Genomic DNA, 15,045 nt, shown 5'->3' on the forward strand with positions numbered 1-15,045 from the left:
AGTCAGAAGGAGAGCTCAATGGTCCTTCTCTGTCTCACTCCCACCTTCTGATTTTCTGCTGGGGTGGTGCAAAGAGAAGGACAGAAGCAAAGAGAAGGATGGGGTGTGAGTATAAGTGGGGGTTTGAGTGAGATGTGAATCAGTAAACAGAACCGCTCTGGTTAGGCTTAAAATAAATCATTTTTAGTATTATTGTATCCAGGATTGATTATCTTATTAGCACAGATTGTATCTGTTCATCTCTCCTAATTTGGAGTTAGGGTGGTAAGGAGGCTCCAGATCATTCCGATAACGCAGTCAATAGCACGAGGCAGTGTGCACAATAGCAGAGTAATTGTGGGATTTGGAACTGGTTATACTATCTACGTTCATATCCATATCTACATCTCTCCCGCTCCCAATGCCCTGTCAGTCTCCTCTCCTCTGGAAGAATTCTGATATGACATAGAAACCGCTAGATGCTGGCAAATAATCCGTGAGTTTCAGGCCATCTAGACAATAAACAGCTCCATATTATTCAGTGCAGCAGCTTCTGTAGAGCCCATCTGTTTCAAAATAACCCTAATTCTGCTTACAATGCGGAATGCTTTGTTGACTGGAATTTGTCCTAGTTTTCTTCAGCAGATTCAGTGTCACAGGCCTCTGGTTCCACCTGCTGGCAAATGTAAATACTGGAAAGAAACCCAGGGTGCGTATTTTCAGTTGAAAGAACATCTGAGCTGTAGCTCCGCGGTTCTCAAAGGCTAATGTACAGCAGAATTACCTGGGAGCTCATTAAAAATACCGTGGCCTGGGCTCCATGGCAAGCCCCCTAATCAGTAACTATTTCTTAAACAACCCTCCTGGCGATTCACACGCTCACACCAATGTTAGAAAACTGCTTCACCTGGAATTCAGCGGTCCGGAACCCAGTGAAGGTTAGGGATCGTTCTACCCCACCGTGTCCTGCTCATCCCCAAACAGGGGATGACAAAGTGACAAAGCCTGCTTGAGATGCCCGCCTTCACCTCTTCCAGTGTATCCAGGAAGCTCTTAGTGGCAAAGGTCAAAGCTATATTTTCTTGGAACTCATTTAAAAAATGGAGAAACCTGGCAAAACCACTGCTTAGCGAAGTGCTCAGGGTTAGCATCACCAGCGGCAAGTTATGTTGATGGCACGTACCCCCGATATGTGAGGGAAAGGGCACTGCTCTGTGGTTTTCTCCACCAAACCCATAACCCAGTCAGATCATGGGGACAAACAGCAGACAAGCCAAGTGGAGAGACATTCCACGGGGTATCGGCCAGTACTACTCAAGGCTCTCAAGGTTATGGGAGACAAGAAAGGACCACAGACCAAAAGAGACTAAGGAGACATAAGAACCACAGGTACTGTGGTCTCCTGGGTTGGATCCTGGAATAGAAAAAGGAAGTTATTAGAAAAACTGGTGAAACTCAAATGAAGTCTGGAATTTAGCTCATAGTAATGTGTCAATGTTAGTTTCTTAGCTTTGACAAATGTACTATGATAATGTAAGATGTTAACATTAAGGGAATTGGATTTTCTGTATTATCTTTGCAACTTTTATGCAAATCTAAAATTAGTCCAAAATAAAAAGGCCATTAAAACTAATTTAAACCTTAGGGTGGGCAATGGCACTGAATGAGACCAAATGAGTCGGAGACATGGCCAGGGAGCACAGCATGGCCGTTCTCTGCCGAGCCGCCGGAAGTCACGGGCAGGCTAGCAGGTGGGGCAGGCCACATCCTCCAGAGCAGCTGCCCAGGCCGCTGGCAGCATGCGAGGCAGGTTGCTGCTATGGCACCACTGTACTCTCCCGTCTGTAGACCTGATGTCTTGCCGGGAACTAGGCAGTCATGGGCTCTTGAACCTCCCCGTGGAAGTGTCGGATGTCCAGCCCCCGTGGTGTGCAGATAAGGAGCCCGAGGCCCAGGGAGGAGGAGCGACTTGTGCAAGGTCTTGGTGGAGCCAGGATGTGAGCACACATCTTGTGAAGTGAATTCTCTTCCCATAGCATGTGTCAGTGACTTAGCACATCATCTGCAAACAGAGTCACCTGGGTGCTCCTTAAAATGCAGCTTCCTTGGCTCCAACCACCACTTCCTGCGTAAGAATCTCTGGTGGTGGGATCCAGTAATCTGCATTTTTAACAAGCTCTCCACTTTTATGCACAGTTAAGGCTGAGAAGCACTGCAGCAAATTGGGCAACTGTCCAGTTCGTAGTATCTGCATGACTGGCTGTGCCCAGACCACTTGCAGTTGAGCTGTTGAAGAGCTGGGTCCCCAGCTCATGCCCACCTTCATCGGCCAGTTGGCCGCTATTTGATGGAGGCTACTGTGCACAGGGCCAGAGCTGCTAAAGGCCAGAAAGGGGAGAATTCAGCCCCAGCCATTCTTTTAAGACGAAAGTCACAGCAGGTGGGAAACAAGGCCAGGAACCAGTGTATTTCAGGACGAGGCAATATTTTTTATACTTTGAGCTCAGTTTATTATAGTTTAAATACTCTCTCCCTCACTACCCTTTCTCTTATATATAATAAAATTAACAGTTACTCAAGCACAACCTCAGGATCAAGAAGAAGAGGTTGGGAATGAGACTCATCAAAGCTCTGAGGCCGCTAGAAGTTCCTCCCTGCCAGTCCTTCCCCATCATGCCCCACCTTGACATCTTCAGGAAAGCCAGGCTATGAAGAGCCAGCATCTCCTCCACCCCTGAGACAAAGGACAAAAGGGAATAAGGGCCCAGGTCCCAGGTGCCTGAGAAGTCTGGACAGGCAGCAGTTTGGACCTGGAGAATCCTTTAAGGCCTGAAGATCCCTGTAGCATTTTCCAGACTCCTGTATATTTGTCTTTGGTCAAAGTTCCCTGCCCCCCACAAATGACTTCCTTATTCTACCTTCAGTTTTCTTTTCTCTATTGTAAAATATGTTCTCAAATCTGTGCCTCAAGACAGGACCCGTGTCCAGTTTCTCTCCGTCATCCCAGCCGGGTACTGAGTGTGCTCATGTATTAGGCAATGAGAACACAGAAGTGAGAGACCCAACCTCTGTCCTCAAGGAGCCCGTGTCTAGTTTTCCAAGAGTTTCTGTATATTTATCCAGTGAATGTCTCTAGATGATTTTGGATTAAAAAAAAATACCCAAACTATATGAGCAGGAAAGGATTTTCTTGGAGATAGTCAAACCTCTCTTCGGCCTCCAGAGTCAGCTGATACGATTGGATAAACTCAGGTGCCTCCAGATAGCTCACCAAAGACATTCTGGTTTAGATCAAGGAAAATTTGAAATACACTAAAGCATCATTAAAAGTATATAAAAAGTCTTTGAAAATCATTCTCATTAAAATCCCTCTGGATAAAGTGGTAAGGTGGTAACAAAATTTTGAAAGGATTTAAAGACAGATTGATTTAAAAAAATAGAAAAGTCTTTTTGCATTAAAATCTATACCCATTTGTTTAGAAAAAAAAGTTTCAAGTTACAGTGATTCCTAATGAGAGATGGACACTATTCCTAAGCTGCTGCTTCCTTCCTTGGTAGAAAGAGCATAGAGAACTATTTCTATAAGAAGTTATAAACTCTTTTGTGTTTAAAAAAAAAAAATACTTGGTAGTTAGCTAGCAAGGCTGACTTTTGCAGCTGGGGCCTATCTATTGCTAACCTTACTCCTTGTCAAAGTAGATCCTAATTCTAGATACATTCAGTTATCCAAAATAAAATCTTAATATTTGCAGTGAGCCTTCTTTAAGGCAGAAGGTAAATTATTTCTGCTGTGTTTGAAACAGACAAGTGTCTCCAAGTCACAGTTAGGCCATAATATTCTTCAGTTGACAGATCCTGGCGTAGGATGGGGGTTAAGGAAGATCACTAACTCCCCTCCAGACTGAAGCAGAGCAGAAAGGCATCTGGGTTGGGGTCTAGACTCAGCCGCTGACCGTGCGGCCTTGGCAGCTTACTGAAAACCTTTAAGCCTCAAGTCCTCATCTTTAAAAAAGACAAGGAAATTCTACTCGGATGGAGAAATAGGATAAAAGCCACATATAACAATATGGATGAATCTCACAAACATAATGTAAAATGAAGCCACTCACAGAGAGTGCATATTGTGTGAATCCGTTTGTGGACAAAAATGAGGAAAACCATTCTACACTGTCAGAAGTCAGGATAGAGGAGGGTACTCTTGGGTATTGGGGTAGTGACTGAGGGGGACCTGTGGGGACTTATGAGTGCAGGAAATATTCTAGATGTTGACCTGGATGTTGATCTCATATGCTCAGCATAAAAATTAATCAAATTATGCACTTCAAGGGGGAGGGGGTATGGTAAATAGGTGAGCATGTGGCACTTGTCTCAAAAACGTTCTTTGTCTCCCCTTGACCTTTTTTTTGTGGGGGGAAATTCTAGAGGTCAGACCATATGTCGTCTGTATTGCAAGAAACAGTGCCCCTGACACTGTGGACCCCTGATGTCAGCTCACTCAGATTGCTAACTGGATTATAGCCTGTCGATTTTAAGTCAGTTGTGTCCATTAAAGGTCTCCAAAGTTAACTGACTGGAGGGGGAGAAAAAAGTATAACAGGTAAAGTAGTGTTTCAGTTGATCTGCGTTTCAAAGCTTCTCACTTTGAGATTCCAAATATTGTTTGGGAATTAGGAAATCCCCACGGTTGCTGACTTGATTGGTTGAAGAGACAGAAATGTGAATGTTTTCTCTCTCAAGTTACATCTAAATGTTACCATGATGACCCTTCCCTTAGTATGAAAGTTATATAGTTCTAGGTGAATTTTTCAAACTATTTTTAAAGAGATAGATAAATAATATTATAATTAGTGGCTCAAAAAGTAAAGTGGTTACTGTCCTTAAGCACCTCCCCTTTTCAAAGACTGTCTTGATAAATTGTTAGACCTGGAGTTACTTCTAGGCCTTTTTGGTTCTTGTCAGTAAGTGACTTAGCAACCGTCCTTTCAGGAAGCATTTTAGAAGCTTTGCAATTCATGGAATTCTAATAAAGTAACATTCCTGAAAGACAGAATGTGGATGCCATGCTGCTGCCCTCATCTGACATTTGAAATCCCAGAGAACGCTGGTGATTTATTTAGAGGTTTCCTGGTTTAAAAAAAAAAAAAAAGGTGATTGCCTCTTTAGCTCTCTAATTTAAGGGAGAGATATTATGCCATCCTGCGACTTTACTTTAGTCTAATTTCACTGAATGGTACGGTGTGCTCATCAGATCCTGGGCAGGATCTGTGGATACCAGCAAATTAAACATCTCTATTTACAGGGATGGCAGACAGAAGGGCAAGTGGCCAGCAACTCATGGTGCTGTTTTTAGCAGTTCTTATCTGGATAAAATTGCTTCTCTCCCCTTAGATGTAAAATGCAGAGGTTACTGCATTATATTATACCTAAGGGTGGAAAACTGAAAAATTTTCCATCAAGAACTACAAATCAGTAAATCTTACAATCTTACTACTGGTGCTAAAATAGAGCTAAACCATCTTAAGCTGGGCAGTATTCCTGAGGCTCTCTGAAGCATGCTCACTGTTTCTTTGAGTAAAATTGAGGGCTGACCTGGTCCATTTACAGGAACACAGAGGCAAGGCTCATAAATGGTATTCTGTACCAAGTTCTTTGGAGCAGCACTGTTTCACCCAGGCCTGTAAATGTTCAGTGCATGATTTAACTAAGTGGAGAAAAGAAGGTCTTTGCTGGGCACTCCAGCTTTTCCAGTGAACCAAAGGCTCCTTGATGTTACAAAAGTGTGCTGACTAATTACCTGTCTTATATCTATTTCTTAGAAGGCAAATATTTAGTAACTAACAAATCTACATTTTGTATAAAGCACTACTAAATGGTCTGCAAACAGAATTGGGCTCTGTCTTTTAAGAAGTCACTGGTTTTGTCACTGTATTTTGTATACCTCTTATGCAGAGTTAGTTAATGATATGAACAAGTAGACATTTAACACGTGATTCTTGATGTTAGAGATTAAGAATGATAATATCCAGTGCACAACAGTAATTTACTGCACACATGGCACTCAGCTAAGCATTTTGTATACATCATCTCTTCTAATCCTCTCAACAGCCCAGCAAATGCACTACTCTTACAGATCTTACAGATAAAGAAACTAAGACTGAAAGAAGGTAACCTACTTGCTAAAGGATGTGTCGCTAAAAAGTGGAGGAGTCGGGATTTACTCCCAGGTTGTCAAACACTAGAGTCACGGAAGGGACCCTGGTGAGCCCTTTGTTCAGCACTTTCCCTCACAGGTGAGGCTCTGAACCAGCCAGAGCCTGCTGAAATGAACAGTCTTGTCTAGCATATCTCCACTGGTCCAGGTAGAGCCAAGAAGCCATCTGTGGATTCCTGCCAACACTTTTTCCATTAGACCCTTGGGGACATCTCCTACCACCCCACCAGGCTTGTTCAGATCCTCGTGCTTAACAAATGTAACTACATATGGGGAACATATTTATGGGGCACATATCCTATGTGCTTAACAAATGTAACTACATATGGGGAACATATTTATGGGGCACATATCCTATGTGCTTAACAAATGTAACTACATATGGGGAACGTGAGGATAAGACCTCATGAGAAATGCCTACAGGGGATCCTGGAGATTGCAGAGTAGACCACGTGACACAAGTGGGAGATACAGAAATAGTTTAACAAATAAATGTAAACGAAGGCCAGGAATTGGAAGACAGAGTTAGCTGAGACCGAGCGGACAGCCAGGAGGCCCCATTCCCTACGTGGCACTGACCCAAAATGCACACCCAGCAGGACAGTATGAGAGAGCAGCTAACTGACATCACATTTGTGATTCTCCTTGAAATATCAAGATTAATTTATATTTAGAACTTTCCCCAAAAATGAAATGAAGCAAGTTAGCTGTTCTTCAGACAGTAGGGTGACTTTGATGTTAGAATTACTGAGTTTGGAGGTTTTAAAATACCTATAACATCAGGCATCATTACAGTGGGAATTATTGTGGTTGTGGTTTTTGCATTGTTATACCCAAGGCCCTTTTGGTGTTTCTAGAAAGCTGAACCACTCTAGTAGCCAGGGGAATTTAAGGAGACCCATGTTGGAGCTTCAGAGTCACATCTTGGGTAACAGGAGAGTTCCGCAGAGTTGAGGCCTCAGACTGGGCCTTGTTATTTTTCAGTTTTCACGTAGCAGTGAGCTCCCCACGTACCCATGAAGAAAAGGGACGCCTTGGGTTTTGGTGGGAAGGTAGGGGATGGTGAGAGGAGTCATGCTCAACACTGTCAGTGTGTGACAAGGGATAGCAGCGTGGGGGAGTGGGAAGAGAGAAGATGCAGGTTCAAGTTTCACCCCTCTTCCTGTTAGCTTTGTGACCTTCAGTGTGTCCCTAACACTCCCTGGGCCTCAGTCTCCTCGTCCGTAAAATTGGGATGATTAATTGGGAGTAAAAGCTAAGTGATTGAAATAGGGCACCTTGAAAGGGCTCTATAAGTGAAAGAGTAATTACCGTTCCTCTCTCGACATGACTTTTCTACTTCGACATGTGGCATTTCTTCTGTTGGCTCAGCCCTGGTTCTCCTCGCATGCCCTGCAAATGGGTCCAAAAAGCGTGTGCTGGCTGTTCACACTGCGAGCTGGACCTCGGGAACCTTCACAGTCTGCTGCTTCTGATGCTCCAGGCATGGCCCTCATGGAAACATTAATCCTCAGGCCTTTTCTTTACAGAAAAGCTAAAGAAAACACCAGAGGACACTGTGAATCCCTGCGGGAGTCTGAGCACTCTTTCAGCTTCCTTGGGTTTGCGCCCGTGGCCCGGACTCAACGTGCCACGTCAAGCTGGCTCTGACTCTGCCCACAGCCAGTCCTGACGGAGTTCCCTGCCCATCTGCAGTGGGTGTCAACTCCTGGCCTGCGCTCATAAGTACAATTAAGAATCATCTTTTTAAAAGCAACTTGTTAAAGGCAAAGGAGGATTTGGATCTCATCATATAAAACAATTTTAAGCAATAAACGAGTGGTGCTTTGATTCATGAATTTGTCATTTTAAAGCATTTACCATTCTGAACTAAGAGAAATTCCTTTACATGTCACAAAAACCGTATCCAGTGAAGCTTTGAATCTTACAGTATTCATAAATTTTTATGGTGAAAGTCTTATAAACCTATAATATGTTTGAATATCCTCTTTAATGAAAGTTAATAAATTGACTTCTATTTCACTGTATCAGAAGGCCTTGAAATAGAGGTTTACACAGCAGAATTGGGGGTGGGGGTAGGCCTGCCGGTTCATTTTTGAAGCACCAGTTATGAGTAAACATTGGAGTTCCCATCACAGTAGGGAAGCAAAAACATAAAAAGGGGTTGCCTTTCGACTACCTTTTTAAATTTCTCTTTGTCTGACAACTCAAATTCCAGTTGTGGATTGAATAGACTGACTCTTAATTTCTCAATGCTTTCTCTAGCATCTTTTCATTATAATCGGAACAACTGTCATGTCAGTATAAACATAAATGAAAGCATCTTTGAAAAGGTGCTGCTCTTGGTGAATGAGCAAGAGGTATCAGCTGCTCCCTTCCTTTCCTTCCTGGCTCGAACCCGCCTTGCCCACCCACCCTTCCCACTTGGGCCAATGGCGCCAGAACATCTGGCCCCCTGAGTCAGTCATGTCACAACCTCGCGGGCAGTGTTGGGTGCCATTGTCTGGCTATAATGTATCCCTTCAGAAGTCATAAGGGGATGCTGTTGATTTAGGTCCATACATTTATTGAGTAGTTAGTGTGTTCAGTCCCGTATCAGGCACTGGGAGCAGGGAGAAGTATCAGAGATGGCCCCCTGCCATTTTAGCGCTTTTGTTCCTAGCAGGAGAAAGAAGAAGAGGTGTGCCCAGATGGCTAAGCTGTCTGGCAGGACATGGTGACTATTTAAAGAGGACAAGCAAACCGATGGTGCTAAAAGCTAAAGAAATTGAATTGGGAGGCCATCCTTCCACTGGGGGTGGGCACGCATTGGAAGAGTAAGACTTTCGGTTGATGTAGGTGATGGGAGAGGGCCTTTCAGGGCAAATTAACAGGGTTGGCAGAGCCATAGAAGTGAGAAGATACAGACTTTTTGGTCCACGTGCTTAAAAGTGAACATGCTATCTACCAGTGATGCTTCTGCCTTGTGGGGAATATTGAAATTCTTTCATTAGATTTCAGTGGCTGGTTCCTTGAGATCAAGGACTATATATTTTCTTCTTTTATTACTCCAGACGATGCCTGGGAGAATGTTTTTATGTAGTAGTTGAAATGCTTGTATCATCACACACTATATTTTTGATCTGTTTGCAGCCCCAAGAAACCCTTTTCAGTAACAATTTATACAGTCCTTCATATGACCTTTAAATATTAGGCCTGCGTTTTTGTCTGCCTGCCAGATATTGATCAGTATGACAGCTCCACTCTAGCTCTAGGGTCTGTCTGCCCCACGGGTGCCTGTGTGTTCCAGTCGGGCGCAATTCTGACTGTCAGGAGTGGTGCAGGAGGCAGCAGGTCAGAGGGAGGAAAGGGAGGACCCAAGGGCTGGTCAGGAGAAGCCAACCAGCATAGTTGGTCGGGAAGTTAGTAGAGGTGGTGACAAGTTATATCTGGGCACAAAAAGAAAACAAAACAAAACAGCCCTTGAGACATTATGTAAGTTTCAATGATGCAAATTATGGAACACAGTAGAAGAAAAAATAAAAGTGGGAGGATTGTCAAGAAGCTTCAAAATAAGGCAAATGAGGTGCATGGAATGAACCACTTAAAGTATTTACTTGATGTTGAAATTTAGTATTGACAGCTGAAGTTGAAATGTTTGTTGTATTTCTGTTTTGTGTTAAAATAAAGATGACATCAAAGCCACGGTTTTGTTCCCTTGGAATCCTAAGAAAAAGTGCCTTGATAAATGTCAGAACGATGGACAGACAGTGTTTGATTTGTCCTTTTGTTCTTCACTGCAGGAAATACCAGAAACAGCCCACCGCCCTACGGGTTTCGTCTCTCTCCAGAAGAAGAAATGAGGAGACAGCGGCTTCACAGATTCGATGGCCAGTGAGGTGGCACGGTGTCTGGGGAAGACGTGGTCCAGTCGTGTAATTATTGCCCATTTGGTTCCCCAGGCACATAGTTTGTTTTAAACAAAAGCAGAGTACACCGTTACCGTTCCAGACTGCTCACATCTGCCTCGAACACCATCCTGTGTCCCTGTGAGTCTAGATGCACAAGCCAGACGACTCGTTCTGGAGCGGGGTTTTCTGAAGGCAGCTCACAGCTTTCTGGGAGCAGCCCTTCCCCTGGCCTCCTCCTCTCTCCCAGACAGTTCACTTCCCCGACGTAGGGACGGGTTTCCACACTCTCTTCTCTCACCGCTGGCTCGGCAGTGCCTCTGCTTTGTTTTCCTTTTGAAGACCGTGACCTTCACCAGGAGGTTTATTTTTGTGTGTGTGTGTGTGTGTGTGTTCCAAGAAAACTTTATTTATGAGCACTGAAATTTGAATTTCATATAATTTTATATAATGTCATAAAACATTATTCTTCCTTTGATTCTTTCCCCCCCCCAACCATTTAAAAATGAAAATACCATTCTAAGCTCGTGGGTCATACAAAAACAAGTGGTAGGCCAGGTTTGGCCCACAAGCCATGTTTTGCTGACTCCTGGCTTAATTCAAATATGAATCTCTTCATGTGGATCAGGCTTTGAACTATTATCTGTCACCAGAATTTCCTTGTGAAAGAAAAATCTATTTCACCAGCCGGGAAGCTCAGTCCCACGTTCTGCCTGGAGTGCCTCATGTTTGACTTGGCAGGAGGTGAGGACCGTCCCCTCGTCCTCCTGGCATGTTGCCATGGTGGCTGTCCAGGAACAAGATGTGGCCACCCTGCAGTATGCTGTTCTGTCCCTCCTCACCCAGGTGCCTCAGCTGCTCGGGCCCCTGCATCTGGGTGCTGTTTACAGCACACTGCTCTTGTACTGCCCCGCCTTTATATTTTAATATTAATAGAATGTTTTACTGAAAAAGTGTAAGAAAGGTGGGGAAGACACCTGCACACTGCATTAGATATCAGGTGGTACCAGCAATTTAGGTTCATAGTCACCCCTCCAGTGGCAATATGTGCACCCAGGAGATGGAGCTTGTCATTTAACTAATCAGCAAAGTAGCCACAGGTGCCATCTGCAGAGTAGAGCAAAGGCATATTCAGTGGATTGGTCACTAGAAATTTTTCTTGCAGAAAGTATTTTTTTTCCTCATAAAAGTGCCTCTTAATTGGCCACCATAACAGCCACCTTTCCTGGCCAAGTGTTCAAAACATGCCGTGGGTCTGGCAATGTTATAATCCACGTATTGTCTGTCCAAGTCATTTGGGGCGTTTCCTGGTGCTTTTGTTTCATGAATAAAAGGACAAAGTCAAAACATGACTGATACCTTGTCACAGAGATATTTATTTTTAAAGAGATTTAGAAACAGAAAAAAAATCTTTCTTTTAAAATTTATCTACCATTTACATACAGTTTTCTGATTATGAAAGCAATAGATATGCCTTCTGTATGCATAAAGCCAACATCTGGAAGGAAATACACCCAGATGTTAACAGAGGTTATCTTTGAGGGTAGAGTACATGGGATTTTGCTTTCTGCTTTTTTAAAATTTTATAATGCTGTCTTTGAAAAATGTATGTGTGTCTGTGTACTACTTTTGCAATCAGAAAAACTTTATAATAAACCAAGAAATATATAATCAGGAAAACAGATTTAAGTACTGTGTCACCTGGTGCAGTGGTGTGTACCTGTAGTTCCAACTACTTGGGAGACTGAGGAGAGAGGATCACTTGAGCTTAGGAGTTTGAGGCTAGCCTGGGCAACATAGCAAGACCCCATATCTTTAAAAAAAGTACTGTGTGTCCATTGGGAAAATTCACAATATAAACAGAAATATAAATAATTACATACACAATTTTAAAATCACCTGTATTCCCACCACTTAGAAGTACCCAGGGTTAACATTTTGGGAGTATTGCCTTCACAATTTTCTCTGTATACATTTGACAAATTTGAAGCATAGTGACTGTGCAATTTTGTATCCAGTTCCTAATCTGAATTTACCTGGGAGAAACCTTGACACTTGTACGTAAATGAGCTAAGAAAACCACTGGAGTCCTAGGAACACTTTGACCTGGCTGACACAATGATACCTGAGCTCTTTGGTTAATTTCTAATTGATGTAAAACTACAGCTTGTTTATAATATAAAGTGTACCTGTGAGTCTGGTGCCTTTAAACGTGTTTAAATTAAAATATTCAAGCTAAATGTCCCTCCTCTCTCCCACACTCTCTATATAAATGTGACTCCCATTACTCCAATTAGAAGTAGCTTCTTTCTTACATGCCTTCATCTTTTTATAGCATCTGGTACTTCTGCTGTAACACTTATGTCTTGCCCTTATTATTATTTGTGTACAGCTACACAAAGATGTGCCTTCTACACGGGAGCATGGATCGGGAAGGGCCTGTAATGAGGCCTGTGTCTTATGTATCTTTCTACTCTCTCCCCGTCCCCCACTTCCACCACCCCGCGGTTGTGGTAGGGGCTCGTTAAATGTTCGTTTCCCACCAAAGTGTTTTCAATTTGCATTAAGAGTCCAATCACTGAATATGGGAATATTTTATGTTTTATATTGCTTGAGTCCATTAGTAGTATATCCTTGCTATATTTGACTTGTCAGATACGAAGACACTGGTATGAGATTTTGGATGGCGTAACTATTAATATTAATGTACTATGCACACCTTCTTTATGGAGTGGAACATCACTAAACTTTTAGTGATGTGGGAAAGGTCATTTTAGTTACAAATATAAACCAGTTATTTTAGCACAACAGTAAAGACATTCTGGACATTATTATAATTATTTTAAGTTAATAAATAGGCTTGCCTGTAACAATTGCTTATTGTTTTCAACGTCCGTTTCATTTTTTTTTCTCTACAATAAGGAATCCCCAAAGTTATGCCAACAAACGGGAATTAGGTTGAGAAAGACAGACAAAAGCAAGTGAGCAAGTGCATGAGACTAATTAACAGGGAATAAGCACTTACAGCTGATTTTTGAATTTGGTTTCTCTGTTGAATAGTAGCTTCCTGAGTGACTGTCAAGCACCCAATTCCCACAGTTTGGTGTGATCCGTCAGCTTAGGGCACCTCTTTATTCAGAATCTTTCCTCGGTTCTGAAGAGAAGGGAGGGGTTAAAATTGTTTCCTCTTATGACTTTGAATGTATTGCCTGTGATTCCAAAGTTGTACAGAATTGCTCAAAATGCCTCAATCCTTTAAAAATTGCTTGCTGGTGAAGCTCAGGCTAAGCTGTGAATAGCCAGTTTTAGTAGAATCGGGGCCAGTCTACATATTTGGCACATGTCCTGCTGCCTGGGGAGTGAGGAAGCTAAAAGGACAAGTGGCCTCACCGAAGTGGACTGTGGAGGGGGTGGGGCGGGGCAGGGTGGGCGCCAGGCCTGGTGTCCGTGTTCCCAGGCTTAGTTTTTCTTGAGAGATTCAGTATTCAAAACAGAATTGTATTCAGTTTGTCATAGAAAAACAAAACTATTATTTTTTCCTTTCCCTTCCCATGTATCATTGCAGTCATTTCCTAATTTTCTTTTCTCTCTCCTTTTTCTTTTTTTTGGCTCCTAGTAATTCATTTTGAAATCACAGACTCTCAGCTTAAAAGGACCTTAAAACCTTTCAATTCATTGCTCTGCTCAATACTAAAAATACCTCTTCACTCAGTTCCACGTGACTCTGCCAGGGTAGTCTTCCAAAATCCACTTTCATGATGTCACTCATCATCTCAAATACCTTTTATTGTCTCTCTGCTGCCAAAGGATAAAGGTCAAAGTCGTTAGCCTCAATAGTGGGGCTCCAACCAGCCTTTGGACCTCATCCTCATTTATCCATAACGGAGTCTGCTAATGGTCTCACTGCCCAGGCTGTGAGTTCCTGACCCTGTGACATTTTGTGCTGTGCTTTTACATGGAGGAGCCTTTTCCTCTCTCTGGGCTCATCCAGGAACTCCCCATCCTGCCCCTTGGCCGAAGCCTTTACCGGACAGCACAGCCCAGGGTGATCCCCTCCCCACCAGATCTACCAGTTTCCACGTGCTGCTTGGGGGAGTGCTGGTTGTCCTGCAATGAGAGAATGAACATCTTGTCTTTAGATTGTAAGCTTCATGAGGGCAAGGACCATAACTGTGTTTCTCTGTCTCTCCTCACAGTGCCTTGGGCAATGCTTTGTCTAGAATGTTGGAACCAATAAATACTTGTGGATTGAAACAGAGAGACGCTCATTTATACCATCACCAAAGATGCACATAAACACTTGCCTGTTCCTTATCGATATTATGTTAGTTTTTTTTTTTTTTTTTCTTGAATCGCGTCAAGGAAAGAACAATTTGAAGGAAAGCATTTGCTGGTAGACACAGAGACTTTGGGGCCTTTTCTAGTCTTCATGAGATGACATGCTAACTGATCAGAGGATGGGGAGATACCAACAAACCTTACATGCAGTCTGAAGACACGTCCCACTTCATTGACTGCTATGACCTAGAACACAAAACTCAAGATTCCAGCACAACTGAGAAGATATCACCAAGGAGTCTCTGTGAATAGTGCTAATCTGTCCATTGTGCTTTTTACCGGTCTGTGTTTGATATGTCTGGGCTAACATTTTTTACTTCTGTAGTATTTAGGGGCAGGGGGAGAATGATTTTGACATCTTGGTCAGATGGCAGAGATGAACTGGCAGATTTGGATACATGGTTTATACTTTATCAGGGAAAACTGAAACAGTGCTAAGAGAAATCATGAAATTTGGTGGTAATACATATTGCTTGGGAAGGGAGTAGTGTAATAAAATCAATAGTATTAGGTTATTAAGTATGTAATGTCCAATTTCCTTAAGTACTAAGTTTGACAGTCGATATCTCTGACATTTCACTTTGACACCTCTTGTTTTATTTTTATTATGAAGGTACATCTTCAGTCTGT

At 42.8% G+C, this 15,045-nt stretch overlaps 1 protein-coding gene across 2 annotated transcripts in view; it reads left to right on the forward strand.

Moving 5' to 3' along the window:
* The window catches only part of RHBDD1 (rhomboid domain containing 1), a 113,560-nt gene extending 99,255 nt beyond the window's left edge, over nt 1-14,305 (forward strand). Inside the window, exons 6-7 of one of the 2 annotated variants that reach the window (XM_012642602.1) lie at nt 9,973-10,104; nt 14,274-14,305. In XM_012642602.1, coding sequence (XP_012498056.1) covers nt 9,973-10,067 — 95 coding nt within the window. In that variant the 3' untranslated portion in view covers nt 10,068-10,104; nt 14,274-14,305. Of the gene's footprint in view, nt 1-9,972; nt 10,469-14,273 lie in introns of those variants that run through there. The other variant, XM_012642601.1, reaches the window with a different exon arrangement.
* Nucleotides 14,306-15,045: the final 740 nt, after the last annotated feature.

Source organism: Propithecus coquereli, unplaced genomic scaffold, assembly GCF_000956105.1.
Source record: "Propithecus coquereli isolate 6110/MARCELLA unplaced genomic scaffold, Pcoq_1.0 Scaffold18, whole genome shotgun sequence".
Taxonomy (NCBI): Eukaryota; Metazoa; Chordata; class Mammalia; order Primates; family Indriidae; genus Propithecus; species Propithecus coquereli.